A 25,215-nucleotide genomic window follows, 5' to 3' on the forward strand; every position below is an offset into this window, starting at 1 on the left:
AAACTCTTATTGGACTGGGCACATTTTATTACTAGCATCGATTTTAATAATTTTAATTTTGTTTGTAAATATAACTTCTGAGCCATATAGTAGGCAGGGATTCAGGGATTCTATATTAAATGCAATTCAAATTTAGCAATCTTATATTTCCCACATGAAGCCATTATGATGTCCTTTTAGATTTACATATTTAATTCCTTCTCAGCAGTATCGAAGAAGTATTAAGTATGTTGTCTGGTATCCAGAAAAGGCATCTATGGGTAGCTTTTTAAAATTAAGAAAACAGTTTTCAACATGGTACAATGATTATTACCACTGAGGAAGGGAATTTGGAGACCATAGAGTGAGAATAAGGAGAGCTCCTTATTTTGTATACGTACATCTGCGACCAAGACAATCACTACAGAATCCTTCTCTTGGGAGAGCGTCATCTTGGAGACAACAGAGGTCAGTGTCTGTTTCAGGTAACTATAATTTCCTCTGTTAACAGTGGAAATACCCAGCGCAAAAGAAACTGTGGACATAGGAGTATGAAATCATCATTCCATACCACAGAGAAAAACATAGTTTAGCATTCATTCTATGCTTATTCCTATGTTTGGGTTAGTCTTATGGTAATAAAATGAGTGTTTGAAACTGTATTACAAAAGTAATCCAAACTATGTTAATTTTTATCACATATTTCATTTTCTTTTTGAGGAAATTTGCAGTGGATTGTTAGTAAAAGCACTAAACAGACTCCAAGATGTTCTTATGTTAAAAGATTTTGGTGTAGCACAAATAAAACTAACCACTTTCCACTTACTATAGCTTCATCTAACTGAGTATAAAATGTCACATATTGGTCGATTCTCTCTTCTTTTCCTAACAAGACACTGGAACCCAAAACAGGAAAAAATTACTATGAAATATTTTCATCTGAGAAAGAATGTATGAAGTAATTTCTAAATGATTTGATGGAATGAATCCACATCTCTAAGTAACTTTTGTTGCCCAAAAATAGCTGGAGCACTAGGGCTCCAAGAGGTACACATCTTGGCTGTACGGGTGCAGCTAAGATTGAGGCTACCAATCGTAACTATACTGGTACCTGGCCATATGGGCTTAGGCAAGATACACAACATCTCCAGCCTTATGTCCCCCTCTTTAAGATAGGGATAAGAACTTCCAGAATGGCTAAGTGAGAAACTCAGAAAATCCTCTTTCTAGAAAGCAGTAATAAAACTGCAAAAAAAAAAAAAAAAGGTGAAAACAGTCATTTCAGGGCCCTGATAAACTGAGAAGTATTTACTTAAGAAAAACTGTGGAACTTTGGAAGGAACAGCTGATTGCTATTGAGTTTGAACATATCTTCACATGTTTATTGGCTTTTTTTTTTTTTTTTTTTTTGAGATGGAGTCTCACTCTGTTGCCAAGGCTGGAGTGCAATGGCTCAATCTCAGCTCACTGCAACCTCCACCTCCCGGGTTCAAGCTATTCTCCTGCCTCAGTCTCCCAAGTAGCTGGGATTACAGGCATGCACCATCATGCCTGGCTAACTTTTGTAGTTTTAGTACAGACAGGTTTTCACCATGTTGGCCAGGCTGGTCTCGAACTCCTGACCTCAAGTGATCTGCCCACCTCAGCCTCCCAAAGTGCTGGGATTACAGGCATGTGCCACTGTGCCTGGCCACTTATTGGCTTTTGGCTATTCTTTTTTGTAAAATCCTTGTTTAAGCTCTTGCCCATTTCTCTAATGAGTTGTCCGCATTTTTCTTATTGATTGTATTGATACTCTTTATATATTCTGAATACGAACCCCTTGTCAGTTATATGTGTTATTAAATATTATCTCCCACTCTTGGTTCCCTTTTCAATGTTTTGCCCCTTGATGAAGAGAAATTCTTAATTGTAATGTAGTGCAATTTGTCATCCATTTTCTTTGTTCGTTGGGTTTTCTGGGTCTTGTTAAGAAATCTTTGCTTATCTTCAGGTCATAAAGACATTCTTCTGAGTGATTTTCTAATAGTTTATTGTTTGCCTTTCATATTTATAGCTGCAATCCACCTGGAATTGATTTTTATGGATAGATTGAGGCAGGAATCAAGTTTCAAGCTGTAAGATACAGTATAAAAGCAATTCCTGGAATGGCTTCCTATGCCTTACAATGCATTTACAAGAATTTAAAAGGCCCTTAGTGACCTGGTGCTGATCTATCCCTTTTTTTCAACTACCCACACTTTTCGAATTGACCAAATACCACTCTTATCTCGAAGCCTTTGCACACGCCATTCTTTTTGCCTAGAATACTCTTATTCCTCTAGTTTCCTTTGATAATTCTACTTATTTCTCAGGATTCAACTAAATATTAGTCATTTTGATCACAAATTGATGCTTAATCCTTTCACCAGCTATGCATTCTTACCTTATCTTTCATAGTACTCATCACTCCTTTTGTTGTAACTCATTCCTATCTAGAATGTCAGCTTGAAGACAGCAGAGACACCTTCATGTGTGCTTATATTATAAATCCAGCACTAACATAAAGACTGATACATGGTAATGATAATAAGTTGAAATTGAATAAATAATACAGGGGCAAGCCCCTTTATTATTTGGCCTGTGTCTATGGTCTTGCTACTAATACCCTCCAGCCCCAATTGTGCATGCAAGACACACATCCTTTCTAGGCCTTCTTGCCATCTGACTTTTGCATGTTTCTTTTCCTCTATCTGGATGACCACCCTCTACTTTCCGCTATCCACCACCTACCACTTCCCTACTTAGTCTACTCCAATTCTTTTGCCCTTCATGTCACTTATATGACACTTCTTCCAGAAAGCATGGCATAGGATTTTGGCTCCACCCTGGTATTTCCCTTATCACAGCACCAGTCACTTTATATTATAATTACCTTATCATTTGTCTCTATGAAGGTGGGGTCTATGTTTTGTTCACCCCATATCCCAGGGCCTAAGAAGTGCCCAGAACAGAGTAGAAGCTTATTAAATGAGGAGACATGGAAGAATTCACAGAGAAGTTGTCATTTAAGCTGAAAAGTCATATTGTATAAGGGAGTCACATTACAAATCAGTTATGGTTTGCCAGAGGAGGTATGTTCATTATAGGCAGTGGTTAGCACATGCAGAATATATGAAGCTTGTCCTATCTGTTCTCAAAGAGCTTGGCCTATCTGTGAGAACTGCAAGTGGTTTGTGGTTTCTGGAAAGGAGAGGCATGGCAGAGACTGAGATTTGAAAGATACAGCCTTTTCTGCATATACCCTGCCAAGGGGCTAACTTCACCTCATGTGCACTGAGGGTCTACTGAAGGATTTTAAGCAAGAGTCAAGTATGATCAGTGATGAATTTTACTAACATATCTTCGAGGAAAGTATGAAGAATGGATTGACTTTGGTGATACTAAAATCACAAGATAAATTATAAATATGTTTCCATAAACCAGGCACAAAATGATGAGGGGTTCAATAAAAAATAGTTATAGAGGGGCTACAGAGAGCAGAAATTATCCAAGATCTATTAGAATACAGAATAAACAAGACTGATGATGGATTCCCTAGTAGGCCTTGCCACAGGCTTCAATCCTCTTACATATGTTTCATGTGTTAGGATTTTTTTAGTTGCCTGGAACAGAATCTTCCTTAAATCCCGTCTGGTAATTGAGAAAAGCCACCAAAAGGGCCTCAAAAGAAGGATAAATACATACACCATGATTGGAGATCAATAAATAGTTGGGGAATTAGAAAATTATTCTGGATTTAACACAGCTCTGATAACTGGGTTATCTCAACCCTCCAACCCCCTACACAAGGAGGTCTATTGCTCCTCCCAAACACCACCATGTCTCTCTCTCCTTCCTTTCGCTCTGTGTCATGGGCTTCCACTTATATTTGCTGATGCTTATGCAAGGTTATGTTTATTCTTGGTGTCTAATATCTTATCATTTCTATGCATTGTTTTTCTTGCGTGTGTCTTTCAACTTTTCCTTATCCTACAAACTATAGCTTTTGTCTAGCATGTACTTTCTCATACATTCACACAACACATATGCATGTATATGTATATACAGGTAAAGAGTTTTACAAGTATGAACCCAAGACGTTTCTTAATTTCTCTAAGCCTCAGTTTTTTTCAGGTGTAAAACAGATGACAATAATAGGCCCTATTGCATTGGATTGTGAAGATTAAATGAGATAATGTGAGAAAACATAGAACTCAGTAAGCGGAACACAGAATGCAATAGATAAACGATGTCATCAGAGGCATATGATACAAAACAACACTACTTATTCCCAAGGAACTGCCTAGAGCAGAGGTCAGCAAACTTTTTTTTTTTTTAAATAAAGGGGCAGATAGTAAGCATTTTTGGCTATTGGGTTATACCATCTCTGTTGCAACTACTCAGCTCTGCCATTGGAGCACAAAAGCAGACATAGACAACAAGTAAATGGATAAGCTTTACTATGTTCCAACAAAACTGTATGTTAAAACATGGAGCCGATGGGCCTGGCCTAGAGTGACTCACTCACTGGAATGAGTGAGGTTTATAGGAAAGGCAGGTATCCTGAGACTTAGCTTAATATTCCTGCTTCAAACTCCAAAGCTTCTTCTTGTCTTGTATACTTGGTGAACCTGAACTCATTTGTCAAGGCTTACCTCAAACATCACCTGTTGTATAAAGCTATTACTGACCTTGGTCTCCAGAAAGACTGGGAAACAGGAAAATAACCAGGTAAGAATAGATTTACCAAAAACAAGGAGAAAAGATTTGCCAAACATTTGGCATATACTTAATGTATATTTGACTTATATTACTTATTTTCAAAGCATTTGTGTTATGCTAAATTTGAATTCAAGTCACCAAGTGTTTATGAAACTATTATTTTCTGCCAGACAATATACTGACTTCCAGTAATCCAAATTAATGCCAGATAGGCTGTAGTCTGCATATCAGTGTAAGATAATAATGGATTACATCTTAAAACTTAAAAGCATGTCCCCAAAGATCAAAATACCTTTATTTAATTTTCCAATTCTAAGTTTTCTTACCACCAGTTTTCCCTTTGCCAATGATTACATCAGGATAAATTCTACCTTCTTTCCTTAGATGAGGAAAAAAGAACTTTAAGTCTTCAAGTGTATTAGATACTGTTTCATTTTTATTTAATATGTCTGCTTTCTGTGCAACTGAAAGAAAAAAAATAATGCTTCTGAGTATATGATCATAGGGATTTTTCTTCCCCTGGAATAATTTTTTCAAAGGGGTGTTAATAAACTCACAGATTAATTTAGCATTCAATGTATAAAAGAAACACTCTAAAATGTAAATTATTAAGATAATAATGTTAAATATAGCTCGACTATTATTTATTCATATTTATTTATAAAGTAATATTTAATTTAAGCCTAGAATTATAAGATACACAGAGGACAATGGAACTGTCAGTTCCAAATGAAAAAAGTATAACTGAAACATGCTGTAATTGGCTTACTCTGCTACTTTGATTAATATCACTTTATTAAATTTGTATCTTTATAACTTTGCTTTGTAGCCCCTAAAATTTAATGACTATATTTGTAAACTTCATTAGAAGTTGCCTCTACAATTTTGAAAAAGAAAATGTTAGAGGACGCACATTACCCAATTTTAATTCATAATACATAGCAATGTAGTCAAAACAGTGTGATATTATATAAAAAATAGATATATAAACAATGGAACAGATCATAGAATACAGAAGTAGGTTCACAAAAATATGGTTGACTGACTTATGACAAAGTTGCAAAGGTAATTGAATGCAGAAAAGACAGTTGATAAAGGTGTTTGAACACTTGGACATCTACGTGGAAAAAACTGAACATTGACTTGTTTTTCATGCTGTTTATAAAAATTAGCTAAAAATGTTCATAGACATAAATGTAAAACATAAACCTATGAATTTTTTTAAAAACAAAAAAGAAAACCTTCATGACCCTGAGATAGGTAAAGAGATCTTAGACACAATATATCAATACAAAAAACAAAACAATAAATAAAAGAAAAATTCACAAATCAGACTTCATCAAAAATTAAAAATGCTTGCCCCCTGAAAGCATCAGAAAGAGAATGAAAGAGTGTCACCAACTGGAAGAAAGTATTTCCAAATCACATATCCATCTGATATGTATCCAGGATAATATGTAGAACTCTCTCAAAACTCAATGAGAAAACAAAATCACCCAGTTAAAGAAACTGGCAAAACAGGAGTTTGAGAACAGCATGAGCAACATAGCAAGACCCTCATCTCTACAGACACACACACACACACACACACACACACACACACACACACACACACGCAGTGGGGCATAGTGGCATGTGATGTGCCTGGAGTCCCAGCTGCTCAGGAAGCTGAGGTGGGAGGATCCCTTGAGCTCAGGAGGTGGAGGCTGCAGTGAGCCATGATTGTGCCATTGCATTCCCCGTTTGAACAGACATTTCACCAAAGAAGATATCTGGATGGCAAATAGTAAAAATGTTCAACATCATTAGTTTCTGGGAAATACAACATAAAGCTATGAGATATCGTGACATTAGAATGGCTATAATAGGACAGGCATGATCCCGTAATTCCAGCACTTTGGAAGGCTGAGGTGGGAGGCTTGCTTGAGGCCAGGAGTCCAAGATCAGCCTGGGCAACATAGAGAGACCCCATCTCTACAAAAAATAAAATTAGCCGGGTGTGGTAGCACATGACTGTAGTCCCAGCTACTTGGGAGACTGAGATAGGAAGATTGCTTGGGCCCAGGAGGTAGAGGCTGCAGTGAGCCAGATTGCACCATTGGCCTCTAGCTTGGGCAACAGAGCAAGAGCCTGTTTTAAAAAAAAATGGCTATAATAAACTGGAGTGACTAAACTGTCATACATTGCTGGAGGGAGTGAAAAATGGCACAGCCCCTCTGGAAAACAGTATGGCAGTTTCTTATAACGTTAAACATATACTTACCTATGTCCTGTCAATCCTACTTCTACATATGAATTCTAAAAAAATTAAAACTTCTCTTCATACCAAACACATGTACATGAATGCTTATAGTAACATCTATTTGTAATTGCCCAAACCTGAAAACAACCCAAATGCCTTTCAATTGGTGAGAGGATAAACAATATGTCCATTGAACATCGATACAATGAAATGCTACTCAGCACTATAAACAGAACAACTGGTGACACGACAATTTGGGTAAATCTATGCTAAGTGATAGAAGCAAGTTTCAAAGGGTTACACATTGTTTGACTGCATTTGCATGGCTTCTGGAAAAGGCAAAGCAATAAGAACAGAGATCTGAGCAGTGGTTGCCAGGGATTAAGAGTAGGGGGAGGATTGGAGTACAAAGGGGATGCACAAGGCAGGACTTTTTGTCCTGGAGAAATGGAAAGCCACTGAAGGTTTATATGAGAAAAATTAGCTGTATGTTACTAGTCACTCAGGTAAAGCAGGAAGGTTGCCTGACTAACGTAGCAGAAATGATGATGGAAAATGTGGACAAATTTTTGAGATATATAGAATGGTGAATCAACCAGGATTGCTTTTACTGACATGGAAGTACGCAAGAGGTAGAGGGAGGGGTCAGAGGTGATCCTCAGGTTTCTGGTTGCATCTATTGAATGGATCATGGATGGTGGTGCAATTCACAGAGCCAGAAAGCACAGGAAGACTACTTTCGAAGTCAAGATGAGAGGAAGTAGGTCAGTGATATCTCTTACCTGATTTTTGCACGTCTCACAATAAAAGAACCAGTACTGATATAGTTAAGTTTATAGAGAGAAGAGGCCCTAAAATCATAAGACATTGAATCTACATTTCCAAAAACAAAACAAAACAAACAAACCACAATATAGAAAAACAAAATCAACACAAACCTAAGTTTCTGGACAAAATTTCTCTCTTTGTAATTTCATACTTCATTCGATTCAAAACTTTCATCATCTCTTGGCTATTTTTTTCAGTTTTGTTTCTTAAGTATAGCATATTTTCTTTAAACTCCAAAATATGGTTTCTACAGTTAATTAATTGATTATCTGCAATGAAAACATATGTATATATTTGTACATGTAGCAATGGTGTCACACAATTTTCTATAATAGGTAAGAATGTAAAGTATAAGTTTCAATATAGTTATATATAGTACTATATATGTATTATATGTGTATATATACAGTACTATATACATATAGTATATACCACATGTGTAAATACGTGCATAGGTACAAATATAAAAGACTGGAAAGAAAGAACAAAATGTTAAATATAGTGATATGAAGAAGGTGGGATTATAAATGATTTTTTCCTTTATTACTCTGTGCTCTTCTTTGTTTTACAAATTTTCCATGGTGTGCGTGTATCAGATTTGTATTAGAGTGTAATCCCATTAACCCCCCAAAAATACATCTAAGAAATTATCTGAAGAAAATTATGAGGAATATGTACACAGATTTGGACGAAGGATATTTAACATAGGCCGTAGTATTTAGCATTATTTTTAAAAATTGGAACTGACCAAAGTGCCCAACAGTAGGACATTTGCTAAATAAATTACAGAATATTCTTTTAAGAGTTCTGATGGCTCTGATGTCAAATCATGTATGATATACTTAATATTTGTGTTATCTGGGGAAAATTGCTTAATTTTTATTTGCCTCTGCTCCTTCTGGTGTAAATGCATACATAAAAATCTCTGCCTCAGAGCTGTTGTGAAGATGTAGTGATGATGCACATAAACTAAAGTTTCAGGATACAAAATGAACAGTAGAGTTTCTATCCACTAACAACAAACTATCCAGGAAAGAAATCAGTCAAACCACACCATTTACAATGGCAACAATAAAATACTTGGGAATAAATTTAACCAAGGAGGTGAAAGAACGGTGCACTGAAAACTATATAATCTGGGTGAAAGAAATTGAAGACACAAATAAATGGAAAGATATCACATGTTCATGGATTAGAAGAATATTGTTAAAATGTTTATACTACACAAAACAATCTACAGATTCAATGCAATCCTTAAAAAAATCCAATTACGTTTTTCACAGAAACAGAAAAACAACCCCTGCAATTCATATGAAACCACAAAAGACCCCAAAAAGCCAAAGCAATCTTGAATGAAAGAACAAAGCTGGAGACATCACACTACCTGACTTCAAAATACATTGCAAAGCTATGGTAATCAAAACAGCATGGTACTGGCATAATAACAGACACATAGACCAATGGAACAAAATAGGGAACCCAGAAATTCACGCATTTACAGTAACTTGATCTTTGACAAAGTTGCCAAGAACACACAATAGGGAAAGAACAGTGTCTTCAATAAAAACGTGTTTGGAAAACTAGATATCCACATGCAAAAGAATGAAATTAGATCTTTATTTCAACTCACACAAAAAATCAACTAAAAATGGATGAAAGACTTAAGTGTAAGACCTGAAACTGTAAGATTACTAGAAGAAAACATTAGGAAAAAGCTTATTGACCCAGTCTGAGCAGTGATTTTTCAGATATGACTCCAAAATAACAGATAACAAAAGACAAAATAAATGAATGGGATTACATCAAGTTAAACAAGCTTATGCACAGCAAAGTAAACAATTAACAGAGTGAAGAGACAACATGGATTGAAAATATTTCAACCCAAGAGACAATCTATGGGTTGAAATTTGTCCAGTGGGAGAAAATATTTGCAAACCATACATCTGAAAAGAGGTTAATATCTAAAATATATAAGAAACTCAAACAACAGCAAAAAAACAGTAAAAAATTGGCAAAAGATTCAAATAGATATTTGTCAAAACAAGACATGCATGTGCTTGATATCACTAATCATCAGCAAAATGCAAATTAAAACAAGGTACCATCTCACATCTGTTAGAATGGCTATTATAAGAGACAAAAGGTGAGAATATGGAGAGAAAGAAACTCTTGCACACTGTTGGCAGGAATATAAATTAGTGTATCCATTATGGAACATAGTATGGAGGCTCCTTACCATTCAGGACATAGGCATGGGCAAGGACTTCATGTCTAAAACACCAAAAGCAATGGCAACAAAAGCCAAAATTGACAAATGGGATCTAGTCAAACTAAAGAGCTTCTGCACAGCAAAAGAAACTACCATCAGAGTGAACAGGCAACCTACAAAATGGGAGAAAATTTTCACAACCTACTCATCTGACAAAGGGCTAATATCCAGAATCTACAATGAACTCAAACAAATTTACAAGAAAAAAACAAACAACCCCATCAAAAAGTGGGCAAAGGGTATGAACAGACACTTCTCAAAAGAAGACATTTATGCAGCCAAAAGACAATGAAAAAATGCTCGTCATCACTGGCCATCAGAGAAATGCAAATCAAAACCACAATGAGATAACATCTCACACCAGTTAGAATGGCGATCATTAAAAAGTCAGGAAACAACAGGTGCTGGAGAGGATGTGGAGAAATAGGAACCCTTTTACACTGTTGGTGGGACTGTAAACTAGTTCACCCATTGTGGAAGTCAGTGTGGCAATTCCTCAGGGATCTAGAACTAGAAATACCATTTGACCCAGCCATCCCATTACTGGGTATATACCCAAAGGACTATAAATCATGCTGCTATAAAGACACATGCACACGTATGTTTACTGCGGCACTATTCACAATAGCAAAGACTTGGAACCAACCCAAATGTCCAACAATGATAGACTAGATTAAGAAAATGTGGCACATATACACCAGGGAATACCATGCAGCCATAAAAAATGATGATTTCATGTCCTTTGTAGGGATATGGATGAAATTGGAAATCATCTTTCTCAGTAAATTATCACAAGGACAAAAAACCAAACACTGCATGTTCTCACTCATAGATGGGAATTGAACAATGAGAACACATGGACTCAGGAAGGGGAACATCACACTCTGGGGACTGTTGTGGGGTGGGGGTAGGGGGTAGGGATAGCATTAGGAGATATACCTAATGCTAAGTGACGAGTTAGTGGGTGCAGCATACCAGCATGGCACATGTATACATATGTAACTAACCTGCATATTGTGTTCATGTACCCTAAAACTTAAAAGTATAATAATAATAAAAAATAAAATTTTATTAAAAAAATTAAAAATAGAACTGCATAATGCAGCAATCCCACTGTTGGTTATGTATTCAAAGGAAATAAAGTCAGTATGTTGGATGGATGTTATGGCTCACACCTGTAAACCCAGCACTTTGGGAGGTCAAGGTGAGAGGATTGCTTGAGCTCAGGAGATCAAGGCCACAGTGGAGCCATGATTGCACTGCTGCACTCCAGCCTGAGCAACAGAGCAAGACCCTGTCTCAAAAAAAAAAAAAAAAAAAAAAAAAAAAAAGCAGTGATGATACATTTGGGTTGTAATATTTTTTCACTTATCTGTTTTGTCTGAACAAGAGCACACAAGTGGATAGCCTGTGGCAAAAATTGGATAATTCCTCTCCCCTGCTCAAAACCCTCCAAAATATTTCTCATCACACTTAGAAAAATAACCAAAGTCCTTACCATGACCCACAAAGCCCTGTGTGATCAGTCCTTGAGTTCCTCCCTGGTCTCGTTTCCTACCCTTCCTGCCTCACTCTGAGGGAGCCCAGCATCACCCACACTGGCCTCCTTGCTGTTCCTCACACGAGCCAAACACTCTCCTGCCTTAGGGCTTTGGCTTTTGCAATGTTCTCAGCACTGAATGCTCTTTCCCCATATCCTTTCATTGTTTTATCACATATCCTGTTGTGGCAGAAGGTCCCTAATTTCATTCAGTTTTCTGCTAAGACATTACCACCTCAGGGAAGCCTACCCTGCCACCCTTTGTAAGATAGCACAGCCGTCTTTCCCTTATTATTTTTTTTTATTATACTTTAAGTTCTGGGGTACATGTGCAGAATGTGTAGGTTTGTTACATAGGTATACATGTGCTGCACACATCAACCCGTCATCTACGTTAGGTATTTTTCCTAATGCTATCCCTCCCCTAGCCACCCACCCCCAAACAGGCCCCGGTGTGTGATGTTCCCCTCCCTGTGTCCATGTGTTCTCATTGTTCAAATAACTTATCACCACCTGACTTCATATTATGTATTGACTGCTTTCATGTTTCACTCCAGAGATTTCTAGAATGAGAGCAGTGAGAACTTTTTACTACTAAATTCCAACTATCTGAAACAGTGATTTGCATATAGTTCTTATACAAATATATGCTCGATGAATAAATAAATTAATGAAATGAATGGACTTGTCAGTATAAGAACTAATTTTAGTGATTCTTAAGCTGAATCATGCTTTAATCAAAAGAACTGCACCTATCCAGATAAGCCTTAAATATTCATATTGTAGATACTATTTGAAGATGCTTACAAACCTTAGAGGGAGATGTAGTTTAAGCTCATGATATTAGGGTTTCCCAGGTAATGTTCTCTTTGCAAAATGGATTGTGTGTTCCGAGTTAATATATCATGGGTGATGCAACCTATGTGGGTTTCTACATTGTAGGTCAGTCCCTAGGGATCAATTTGGTAAACATGAAAAGAAAGAGTTTTCTCCAGAGGAAGCAGTATTTACAGCAACAATCATAAAGAAATGTTAAAGGACATAATCTCTAATCTTAGATCTGCTTCTTGTACATTTTTCCCTGGTAATTCATTCATCAATATTCTATTTAAAATATTGAAATTACTTGTATATTTACCCAGGTATTTAGTGAGGATGAAATGTTATAACACTATTTTGCAAAGGTTTGAAATAAACAATAATTAGATGCTTTGAGTCAATTGGGCATCTCTGTAGTGAAATTATGAAAACAAACACCAGTTCAAGTGTGCAATGGGTGAATGTGACTTCTGCACATTAAAAATAGGTTCCAGGCTAGATCCTAAGTGCCACTGATTTGTGCCTCTCACAGCAAGGCTCCAAGGCATTGTGTTCCAGTAGAAATAAAATGCAAGCCACATCTGTCATTTAAAATTTTCTAGTAGTCACATTTTAAAAAGTGAAAAGAAACGAATGAAACAAGTGAAAGTAATTTTAAACAATATATTTTATTTAATACAATATATCCAAAATGTTTCAACATAAAAGTAAACAATGGGCTATTTTACATTTTTGTACTAAATATTCTAAATCCTGCGTGTATTTTACACTCACAGTACATCTCAATTCAGATGCTAAATTTTAATAATTACAGTGAAATGTAATCCTACCAAAACAGTACAGTTTTGCTTAATGGAGAAATATTTTTCACAATTTCAGTTATTAAATGTAGACTCAAACTAGTTAACATAAAATAAAAAATGCTGTTTCTCAGTTGCACTCACTAGCTGCATTTCCAGTGCTTCAAAGCCACCTGACTACCACACTGGATGGCATAAGTCTCTGGCATCAGCTGTGAGCTTGTTAGAAATGCAGTATCTCAGGCCTCACCCCAGTCCTCAGATGCAGACAATCAGATTGTGCATTTTAATAAGATTCCCAGTTGACTACTATGCACATTAAAATTTGAGAAGGGCTGTGACAGACCACTTTCATGGTTTTCTCTTTATCATCATTGATACTACCATAGCTCAAGCTTTATTGCCTTTAGCGGCACTATTATAATTGCCTCTTAATTGGTCTCTCATGTCCAATCCCTGATTAATCTTCTGGAAACACTGCTCAAAGATTATAAATAGTTCCCTGAGTGCTTACTTGCCCTGGTCTACCAGGTCCTATACAACATGGCCATGAACGTGACTTGACCTCACTTCATTCACTAAACACCTCCAGTAGCAAGAAGCATGCTGAGATTTCTATTCTTCCATTAAATACTTGCCATGTGCTATGTATGTGGTAGGTAAATAAACATGAATAAAATCTGGTTCCTGCTCTAAATTAAATTGATATGAATAAAATCTGGCTCCTGACAATCAGACTGCAAGGAATGTGGGAATGGTGCATATATTTAAACTTTACTAATTATAATATATTGTTAAAATGGAATTATCCTCAAAGTGCCACAGGCACAGGAAGGCAGGAATGATTAATTCTTAAGGAGAACTGAGGAGTAGGAGAGGTGGAGAAGGTTTCAGAGAAGAAGGAAGACTTGAGAACTTGTATGTACAGAAGCTTGCCTACAGCAGAAAGAAGGGAAGGGCATTCCAGCCTCAGAAAACAACACCATAAGTGCATAGAGTGTGAAATGGTATGGTATGTGATATAGTTTGAATATCTATCCCCACCAAATCTCATGTTGAATTGTAATCCCCAATGTGGGAGGCATTTGAGTCATGGGGGAAGATGATCCCTCATGGCTTGGTGCTATCCTCATGATAGTGAGTTCTCTTGGGATCTGGTTAAGTGTGTGGCACCTCCCTGCCACTCTCTCTCACTCCTGCTTTTGCCATGTGACATGCCTGCCTGCTCCGGCCTAGCCTTCTGCTATGAGTAAAAGCTCCCTGAGACCTTCCTAGAAGCCGAGCATATGTCAGCACCATGTTTGTAGGTCCTGCAGAACTGGGAGCCAATTAAACCTCTTTTCTTTATACATTACCCAGTCTCAGATATTTCTTTATAGCAATGCAAGAATGGCCTACTACAGTTTATCATGGGGAACGTATGTAAGTCACTCAGGGGGTAAATATAAGGGCAAAAGGTATAATGTTAAAGCATTGGCAGGTCACTTTAAATTTATTATTAGTATACTTGTACCCAATGTGCTTCCAAATAAAGAATATCTAAGGTAATTACTAGAAGATGAAACTAAAAACATAAAGTACATTTCAGATTACTCCCCCCATGTATGCTTTGCAATAATCAAATCAAACTATGTACTAAGCCCTTTAAATTCCCTGTGAGTGGCCCCTCTGTGCATTAGGTTTTATTGCAGAATATATTAGACATTACAAAGTGTATATAAGACAGTTTAAAGGATAATAATAAAAATGAACATCCATGAACCCATCACAAACTACCTTAGCCTTAGATATTCTACTTGTTTCCTTCCCAGATCCAATTCCCCTTCCTCCCTACCCCCAGATAAGCAGAATCCTGAATTTTGTATTAATCATTTATTGCTTTCCTTTACAATTTTACTATTTTTGCAAGTTGACTTACACTTGGTTTTATACATTAATAAATAAAACTCTGTGCTTGCTTCTTTAGCTCAATTTATGCTTTTGAGATTTATTTATATTGACGAATCAAGCTGTAGTTGATTCATTTTTACTGATGTAAAATGTTCCAATGTACTGAATATACCACAACATGTTTGTCTCTTCTATTGTTGGTAACAATTATAAGAAATGCTACCAAGAATATTCTGGTACACGTCTCCTAGTAAACATGTTCAAGAGCTTCCCTAGGATATATCTGGTGGTAGAGATGTTATTTAAAATATTTAACAACATGTATGGTATAGGTACTGATGATCAGTGAGAACATATGTTGGCCATAAACCATTGATAAGGCTGTACACTCATTTCAACCCTACTAGTAGTGGAATTCCTAAGACATAGGAAAGGCATATGTTTCATAACGGAAGAGACTGAATGTGTACTCCTCCAAGGGAAGTTTGAATTCCCAAAACTCCACATTCTCACTAAATGTCCAATTTCCTAATTTAAGGAACAGAATAGCATGAACTGGTAACTCATGTTTTAAACTTGCATTTTCTCGATTGCTAGCGGCTTTTCTATGTTTATTCAACATTTATGTTGCACTTTGTTTTAGAGCCTTCTTTGCTGATATTGATAAACCACAAGACCAGCCCAAACCAGACCTACTTTGTTGAAAGGTGTCCAGTTACCTTGTAGGTGTAGCAGAGCCCAAAACTGCAATTCATATAGCCTGGGCAAGTGCAATAGCAAAAACTTTGACCTCTAACCACACCCAGAACCAATGAATCCTCCCTCTGAATCAAGAAGCCTGGGACGTGACCAGAACCTGAACGCTGGAACTCTTTCATATGCGATGGGTCTGTTGGCCCAGAAGATCTGGAGCTAAAATTTGCCTCAACATACCTTACCATCAATGGCCAGACTGGAAGCCCTCCAACTAGACCCTGCCAAGCCAACGTTCCTAAATCTTTTCCCTTGTCCTATGATCCCTTAAAACTTGGCCCAGACCCAATAAGAGACAAACATTTGAGCCTGAGTCTGATCTCCTTGCTGGCTGGTTTTGCAAAAAAAAATTTCTTTTCTCAAAAGCCAGTGTTAAAGTTATTGGCTTCTGTATACATTGGGCCATGAGCCCATTTGCTTGATAACATAATACAGCTACATCAACTTTATTTTGGTTTGGGTTTGTGGGTATTTTTCCATCTCTTTTCTTCCAAAATTTCTGTCTTTAAAATTCAAATATGTCTCTTTTAGTAATCATCAAGTTGAATTTTGTCATATATCCAATCAGGAAATATTTTAATTTCTTTTTTGGGACACTTAATGCAATTAGTGATATAGTTATGCTATTTTACTATTATTTTAGTGGTTCAACTAGATATTTCAACATGAATCCTCGACTTAATAGTCAAATACCAATTCTTACATTCTTACTTCTCAATAGTTCTACAAGTCTAGTACAATTTAACTCCATTTCCCTCTCTTACCTTTTCTTGTAATTGCTGGCATACATTGTTGTTGTACATGTATTTTAAATTCCACAGGACATTTCAATTATTCTCTTGAATAACCCACATTTGGACCTTGGATTCTGCTTACTTACAGCTGCGTCTGAGAGCTCCTCTTCTGCCCCATGGACAGTAATAACAATCTATTTTGTCAGCATATTCCCACAAGGTCATACACATTGGTGAAACACTCCCCCAACTGGATGGAGATGAGGGTGTTTCCCCTCCATCAAGGGAAGAGAGATCCCCAAGAAATAAAGTTGGGTGCTCTAGAATGAGCCCTCTCCTCACCAATTCAGGGGCTGAGGAACATTTTTACCCTGAAAATTGTGGAACTGCTAGACCTACCAAAAGTCTCATGCTGCCAGATGAAAAGGGGCAGGAGAAAGGGAGAGATCCTACTAAGCCAAGAGGGGGAACATATGAAGTAGCCTGCAGGCATGCAGCTTGAAGCACTAAAGACATAGGAGTCGGCTGTGGCTCAAGTGAATATTGCAGGTCATCTACAAGAAGGTCATCTGCCAGGCAGAAGATTCCCAGCAACAAGGGGCTCTGGCAAAGGCAGAGGTAGGGAGGAAGAATTCAAGCAGCAGATGGATATCCCTTAAGGGAACAGAGAGCGGAGACACCACAGCAGGCCCTCAGAAGCAGCCACAAACTACCCCTACAAGAGCATCAGATATCTGCCACATCCAAGTGTCTTCCAGAGAAATTGAAACCACCAGGCTCCTGTCATGGAAGAAAACCTCTGTCCCCCCAGCTCTTTCCCACCCTAGTACCACAAGGGAAGCACAAGAAAGGAGGAGGGGGGTGCAGCAGACTGTTTCTCCAAAGATAGCCTCCAGGTCAAATGGTGTTGTGCACTTTGACCTTCCCAGTCAGTCATCAAGAAGTCAATTTCCCTACCTGCTTGAATCTGGGTTCACCCTATGACTGCTTTCACTATAGTAATATATAGCAAAAGTAATGCAGTACTAGTTTGGGGTATAGCCTTTAACTGGCTTGGCAGTTTCCACTTCCTGCCTTTTAAAAGGTAGTTGCCTTGTGGGGGGGAAAATGTATAATATTGCTAAGACCACAGTGTTGTGAGAAACAAACACAAGCCACAAGGAGAGGCTTTGGAGGATGCACCACTGTGTCGGGAGAGGAGAGAGAGATGCTGGAGCTGTGAGGGAAAAAGACTTCTTAGTAGTAGAGCCTTCAGCTCCAAATGTCCCAGTTGACACCACCTCAGATTATAGATAAACTGCCCAGTGGAGCCCTTCGTGAATTTCTGATTACTAAATCAAGAGTTTAAAAAAAGTGATTGTTCAAGATCAGGAGATTGAGACCAGCCTGGCCAACATGGTGAAACCTGTCTCTATGAAAAATACAAACATTAGCTGGGAGTGGTGGCACGCGCCTGTAGTCCCAGCTACTCAGGAGGCTGATGCAGGAGAATTGCTTGAACCCGGGAGGTGGAGATTACAGTGAGCCAAGATTGCACCACTGCCCTCTAGCCTGGATGACAGAGCAAGACTCTGTCTCAAAAAAAAAAAAAAAAAAAAAAAAAGATTGTTTTAAGCCACTAGTGTTTGTGGAAGTTTTGCCATTTTCTCATTTGACATTCCATTTTCCTTGAACCACAAGTCTTGCCTGTCCAGCAGGGAAAGGAAAAGAAAGTTTCAAGTTGACTAGGAGATTAAAGTTTTAAAAATAATGAAACAGGGTCTTTAAAAACAGGAATGAGACTGAATAACCAAAAGTGACCAAAAAAGACACAGAATAAGTCTTCATTGTCTCTCTAAACATCTAAGCAGAGAAGGGGGCTTAATAGAACACATATGAGGAGTTACTGGAAAAATAAAAAGTCATTTGTATTTATATCCCAAGTTGAACTTTTTCAAAAATACATTCTTATTGTTTTTACATCTTTAAGTGAATTGGGTACTGTATGTCTATCATTTCCATTTTCTTGCTTCCTTATTCCCACTATACAAATTATTTTAACTGATTAAAAAGTTATATATGCAAAAGAAGACATGTAATACATAGGTAAGTTCTGCAACATAATGTAAAATTAATAGCTCATCACTCAAGCTAATAACTTGAGTTACCCGATGCCTCTGCTTCCACCTCTGATTCCTCTCCCACCCCATCTCATGATGATACTACGGTACTCTCCCAAACTGTATCTGTTTATTGCTCCTTTACTTTCTTTTTTTTTCTGAGATGGAGTCTCGTTCTGTCGCCCAGGCTGGAATGCAGTGGTGCGATCTCGGCTTACTGCAAGCTCTGCCTCCCAGGTTCACACCATTCTCCTGCCTCAGCCTCCCCAGTAGCTGGGACTACAGGCGCCCACCACCATGCCCGGCTAATTTTTTGTATTTTTAGTAGAGATGGGGTTTCACTGTGTTAGCCAGGATGGTCTCGATCTCCTGACCTCGTGATCTGCCCACCTTGGCCTCCCAAAGTGCTGAGATTACAGGCATGAGCCACCGTGCCTGGCCTGTTCCTTTACTTTTTAAAATGTAATTTTATCATACTTATGGATGTCCCTATATAAGATGCTGTTTAGTTTTCTTTGTTCCAAGAGTTTCTAAAAATTGTGTCTGTTGACACTCTGTCTTTATAGGCCCCTCTAAATTTCCTTTGTATGATCAAACTGGAAACCTGTTGCTTGTCCCAGATTTCCTTGCAAGTGGTATTCTCATTATATTTTGCCAATGGGAGGCAGTTGTGCTAAATTAGAGGGTGTATGAAAGGAGGTAGTATTTCTCCTTTTGGTGATTCTTCCACCAAACTGCCAGCCTTTGCTGGGGTGTCAGACATTGAGGCAGTGGCCAGAGGCAAGAGTAGTAGCAGGCCAGCCACAGGGCCAGGATTGTCAATGGAAGTGGCAGGCAAGTGTTGGCTTTTCCAAGGGAGGTAGCTAGCAGATGACTAGGGGCTCCTGGAGTGGTTGCATTACCCAGGAAACACTCTCAAAGAAGAAAATCTGGAATTGGTTACCTGATGTACTTGGGCTTAAATGCAATGACAACCCACCACACTGCCCATGGAAAATAAGACACTAGAATTCCATGACAGGCACTGGCAAAACAGTTACCTTAATTATCATCTCCAGGTGACCCAGACGAAGTACTACTCAAACTGGGACTCTGGCGATCAAGGGCCTGCTGCATTCACTAAGAATGTGGGAATGATAACTTCAAAGATTGTGAGTGAGATGGCTTTTCATTACTAGAGAATGTTCTCTCAACATTATTTGACACTATTGCACTCTCCTCTTTGAAATATCTTCTTGGTTTAGCTCTTTCAGTTTTCTAGCTTTTCCTTTACTTTGAAATACTGAAATTCCCCAAGACTTACTCCTTTTGTTCATTCCCTAGGTGATCTCATCCCATTTCATGGCTTTATATGCTAACAGTTCTCAACTTTATACTGCTAATCCTGATGCAGACTGATATATCCAACTGCCTATTCAACACTTTCACTGGGATCTCTAATAAGCACTTCATACATAAGAGAAATAGTGACCTTACCCCCAAACCTGCTCCTACCCCAGCCTTTGCCATTTCGGTAAATGGCAGCTCCATTTATCTAATTATTTAAGCCACTCATTCTCAACCAGGGATGATTTCTCCCTCAGGAGACATTTGCCAATGCCTGGAGACACTGTCACAATGGGAGAGGGGGTGTTGCTCCTGGCATCTCCTGGATAGAACCCACGGATGCTGCTAAACATTCTACAATATATAGGACTGCCCTCTCCCCGCAAAGAATTACCCAACCCAAAATGTCAACAGCGCTGAGGTTGAGAAACCCTAGTTTAAGTTAAAAATTCTTGGAGCATCCCGCGATTCTTTTCTTTCTTTCACAGCACACATCCAATAATATTTAAATGTATGTGTGAGATCATGTTACTCTTCTGCACAAAACTCTGATGGCTTCCAATCTTACTCAGAATAAAAGGCAGAGTCCTTACTATGGTCCCCATGATATAATACTTCTATCACTCTCCCCCTTGTTCACATTGGCCTCCTGGCTGTTTCTCGAACAAATCAAGGAGATTCCACCGCAGGGCCTTTGTACTTGCTTTTCCCTTTGTCTGAAATACTCTTCCCCCAGATATCCACACATGACGCTTCCTCACTTCATTTGAGAATCTGTTCAAATATAACTTGCTCAGGTAATCCTTCTCTGACAGCCCTTTCCTTTAAAACAGCACTTTCCTTTCCCTAACCCTGCCAACACCTGATATCATATAGTAATTATATCATTTGTTTGTTGTTTACTTCCCGTAAGCAGAATGTAAGCTTCATGAAAGGGAGGGGGTGTCCTTTGATGCCGTTCACTTGGTGCCTACAACATGAATAGGTAGTTATTAAACTCATTGAGTCTTTCATTATTTCAACCATTCATTTATTCATCCAATATTTAGCACGCTCATTACATGCCATGTAGTTTTCCACATGCTGGGACACAGTAGTGAACACAACAGAACAGGTAAAAACAGGAAGTATGTTCTGTCCTCACAGAGCTTGCATATTTGTTCATCAAATTATGAACTGTTAATACTACGAGCTTATAAAAATGAACAAAAAGGTTATCTATCCATAAAATTTTGTTAATTTAATTTAATTTATTTTTTAGTTTTTATTTTTTCCAAGATGGAGTCTTGCTCTGTCACCCAGGCTGAAGGGCAGTGGCGCGATCTCGGCTCACTGCAACCTCTGTCTCCTGGGTTCAAGCAATTCTCCTGCCTCAGCCTACTGAGTAGCTGGGATTACAGGCGCACCACCATGCCCAGCTAATTTTTGTATTTTTAGTAGAGATTAGGTTTCACCATGTTGGCCTGGCTGGTCTCAAACTCCTGACCTTGTGATCCACCTGCCTCGGTCTCCCAAAGTGTTGGGATTACAGGTGTGAGCCACCCCACTGCGCCTGGCAAAATTTAGTTAATTTTAAAGAGGGAGAAAGAATAAAGCACTAGGTGGTGGCCATCTTTCTAATAAATGTTCCCAAATTTTCACTGATAGGAATGACAACTATAGATTAAATTTTTAAGACATTGGGACTATCTCTGGTGCTTTATAAAAATCATTACTTCAGAAACTAAGTGAAGTCTGTGTTTTCTTTTGTTGATGTGAGAACAGCTCATTATAGGATTGATATCCTAATTATTTTAGAGCTAAGTTCCACAGAAAGGCATACCTAAAAAATGAAAAAATCTGATTTGTCTGTTATTTTAAGAGTGTTTCATTCTCAAGAACAGTATCTTGCTTCTGAACTTGAACATATGAATGATGACGACACAAATGCTTTAAGGAATCAAACTTCTTTTTCCCTGTCATAACCAGAAAACACACCAAAATGATTGTTAAGGATCTCAAAGTCTACAGTTTCATTATAAAATCATTAATGGTATTAAAACTTCTGAGGTTAACATTCTAAATTACCTTCCAAAATTACTAGGCTGGGTGCGGTGGCTCATGCCTGTAATCGCAGCACTTTGGGAGGCCTAGGTGGGTGGATCACCTGAGGGCAGGAGTTTGTGACCAGCCTGACCAACATGGTGAAACCCTATCTCTACTAAAAATACAAAAATTATCCGGGCATGGTGGCACATGCCTGTAATCCCAGCTACTCAGGAGACTGAGGCATGAGAATTGCTTGAACCTGGGAGGCACAGGTTGCAGTGCAGTGGCCACTACACTCCAGCCTGGGCAACAAGAGCGAAAACTCTGTCTTAAAAAAAAAAAAATTACTATAAAACTTTACATTTTGCTTTCTAATTATAAGAAATCATTTATTTTTTGTTATAAGTGTGCTTATTGTTCATTGTGCTAAAATAGACATTTGGATGATGTTCTTTATAGAAAATGAAGAGGAGGGAAACTATGTCAAATGACTATAAAGATTAGTAGAAATATTATAATGCAGATAAATTAATATGCATTCCTAATCTTTGAAACAAGCAGGATATAGAATATTTTGTGTATATGATGATAAAATCTAGTATTAACTGGAGGGCTAAAACATGAAGCCACTCCCAAACTTCAACCTCAGCACTCCTACCAAGATTACCTCGTGTGCACTTAAGTCATACATGTGTAAATAAACGAAAATTTAACTGAAAACAACGTAAGAGCAATCGTGGAAGGCTGGGTTCATAATTTACAGGGTTCCTAAGTCTTAAACTGAAAAATTTAACTACTTGAATGCTAAAATTTTACACCGCGGACAACTAGGGTTAAAAGATCAAATATAGGATACCTGGTTAAATTTGAAATTAAAATAAAAAAGACGTAAATATTTTAGAATAATTATGTCCCATGCAATTTTTTATACTAATATATAATTGTTTATCTGAAACTGAAATTAAACTGGGCAACCTGTACCTTTGTTTCCTAAATTGGCACTTCTATGGGCCAGAAGAAATTGCATCTTGAGTGTGTGTGGGAGCGGAACACAGGCCTGCGGTCCATCGGAGAAGTCCAGGCGCCGGGCCGGCGCTGTAGGTGGTCAGGGACGTCCCTCTCCTTTCTACCACCTCTTTTCAGGTACGCAAAAAACACTCCAGGGAGGAGGGAGGCATGAAGCGGGGCCTGGTGATGTAACCCGGACCACGAAGGAGGAAAGATGCGGAAAGATGCTGGCTGTGTAAGAGCAGTTCTTGGGGTCAGACAGCCGGAGTTTCGAGAAGGAAGAACAGGAGAGGGGGAAAGCAGTGCACAGACGGGGTCCTTGAACCTTTGAGGAAAAGGGAGCGGCGGGTACCCCGGGCCAGATGCGTTAGCGCGCGTGCAGGCCGGACGCGGCCCTGGAGGAGGAGGTCGGGGCGCCGGTTACAGCCCAGCCGCTGCTGACCCGGGGTGGGCGCGGCCTCGGCAAGGCACCGACGCGGGCCTCCCAGTGCCAGCGCGGGCGGCCGCCGCCAGCTTCCCGCATCGCCTCCGCACCCGCCGACCCTGCCCCGCCTGCATTCCTGCAGCCCCGAAGCCCCCGCGGCGGGAAAGGAGGCGGGAGGAGGGCCCGCCGCTTACTGATTTGAGTTATCCTGTAGATGCAGAAGCAAGAGAAGCTGAACAACGCGACGGCGACCAGGGTGATCAGCAAGTTCACCTGCTTGGTCCTCATGGCGCTGGCCAGGCTGCGGGAGGCCGGCGGGTGGAGGCGGCGGATAGTGCCCGGGACGGGGTTGAGCGCGCAGAGCCCCCTCCCCGCGGTGCCGCGTGGGTCCCCAGCACACCCGCCTTGGGAAGCCGCCTTCCCACAGAACTTCTGCACCTTTTGCTTCCTGCTCTAGGGTTCAGCGCGTGCTATAAACCGCTGGCCAGGGCTACTGGTCGTTAAAAACGATAAACTAGGGAAAGCGCCCCATTGCCTGGCACGTGGTGGGTGCGCAATAACTGTTAGGTGACTTTCCTCGAGTGGCTTATCAAAGCTTTATCCAAGCTGAGAAACACTAGAGCATCAGTAGGATGAGACTCTCTATGGACTCCTTGATCTCTCCCCTCTAAGCTCTCCTCTCATTGAGGACTCACTGGCAGTCTGTTATAATATAAACATTCTACTTCAAATCAGCCCTGCACGTTGGAAGGGCTGGCTTCTGTCCCCTTGAAGGGGAAAAAAGATTTGAACATACCCCAGCCTGAAGATGCCATTATAGCCTGCGTGTTCTCATGTGCTAATGGCTAGGAGCTGTAACTTTCCATTGAGCCGGGACCCAGCCAGATCTCAAAACAAGGAGCCAGGAGAAAGAGACACCTCAACTATGTTCTCCTTCACCTCTTCAGTCTGTTGCCGGTGCTTGCCTTTGGCTGAGCTCTACTGAAAACCAGAAGACAAGAAAGTTCAGCTTGATGTACTGGATGGTCCAAACCTGGCTTCTAGGCTGTGGAGCAGGTTGGAGAAAACGTAGGGAAGATTAGGGTGGGAGAAGGAAGCTATTCAGCATAAAGAGAGATCTCCACACTCAGCATTTCACTGCCTTCTTACTTGAGGTCCAGTTTTTGCATTTTCAGTTGCCTACGCAGCCCTTCAGCTTGAATGTCCCACATCAGATTCAAGATGTCCAAACTTCCTCACCAAGCTATTAATAGCTGTTTTCCCAGAGTCCCTTGATTTTATCAGTGGCATCATAGTTCTTCTTACAATCATTTGGACTCTGGTTCATTATATCTCATTATTTATAAAATCTTTACTTACCTAAAGGATTGTGTTTCTGTTGCTAGCTACTATCCCCAATACTCAGATGATCACAGTGACATTCCAACTGGTCTCACTGTCTGCAGGATCTACCCTCTGCAATCCACACTTCAATACCAGATACTCTTCCTAGTTCACCACAGTCAGCTGTCACTGTTGTTTACGTAGCTCCACTCCTGAATGAAAATGGACCCACTCAATCGAAGGCCACTCACTGCTTTCTCATCTCCCAGGGCGCCCTTACATGCCTCTGGCACCTGCCAGACTCTTTTTTCAATCCTACTCTGAACATGTCATGTTCACTTCTCTCCTTCTGTGCCTTTTCTCTTTATGTCTGCCCCCTGCCCACAATGTCCAGTGTCCTCTCTGACCAT

The 25,215-nt window shown here is 39.3% G+C and overlaps 1 protein-coding gene across 3 annotated transcripts in view; it reads right to left on the reverse strand.

The window, feature by feature from the left end:
- MGAT4D (MGAT4 family member D) overlaps positions 1–23,923 on the reverse strand; it is a 56,019-nt gene extending 32,096 nt beyond the window's left edge. Inside the window, exons 1-4 of one of the 3 annotated variants that reach the window (XM_019024975.4) lie at positions 23,677–23,923; positions 7,903–8,061; positions 5,049–5,186; positions 381–514 (exon numbers count right to left, since the gene is read on the reverse strand). In XM_019024975.4, the coding sequence (XP_018880520.3) occupies positions 381–514; positions 5,049–5,186; positions 7,903–8,061; positions 23,677–23,770 (525 nt within the window). In that variant the 5' untranslated portion in view covers positions 23,771–23,923. Of the gene's footprint in view, positions 1–380; positions 515–5,048; positions 5,187–7,902; positions 8,062–16,627; positions 16,752–23,676 lie in introns of those variants that run through there. The other 2 variants (XM_063705556.1, XM_055384726.2) reach the window with 2 other exon arrangements.
- Between the last annotated feature and the right edge of the window lie 1,292 nt (positions 23,924–25,215).

Source organism: Gorilla gorilla, chromosome 3 (genome assembly GCF_029281585.2).
Source record: "Gorilla gorilla gorilla isolate KB3781 chromosome 3, NHGRI_mGorGor1-v2.1_pri, whole genome shotgun sequence".
Classification (NCBI taxonomy): domain Eukaryota; kingdom Metazoa; phylum Chordata; class Mammalia; order Primates; family Hominidae; genus Gorilla; species Gorilla gorilla.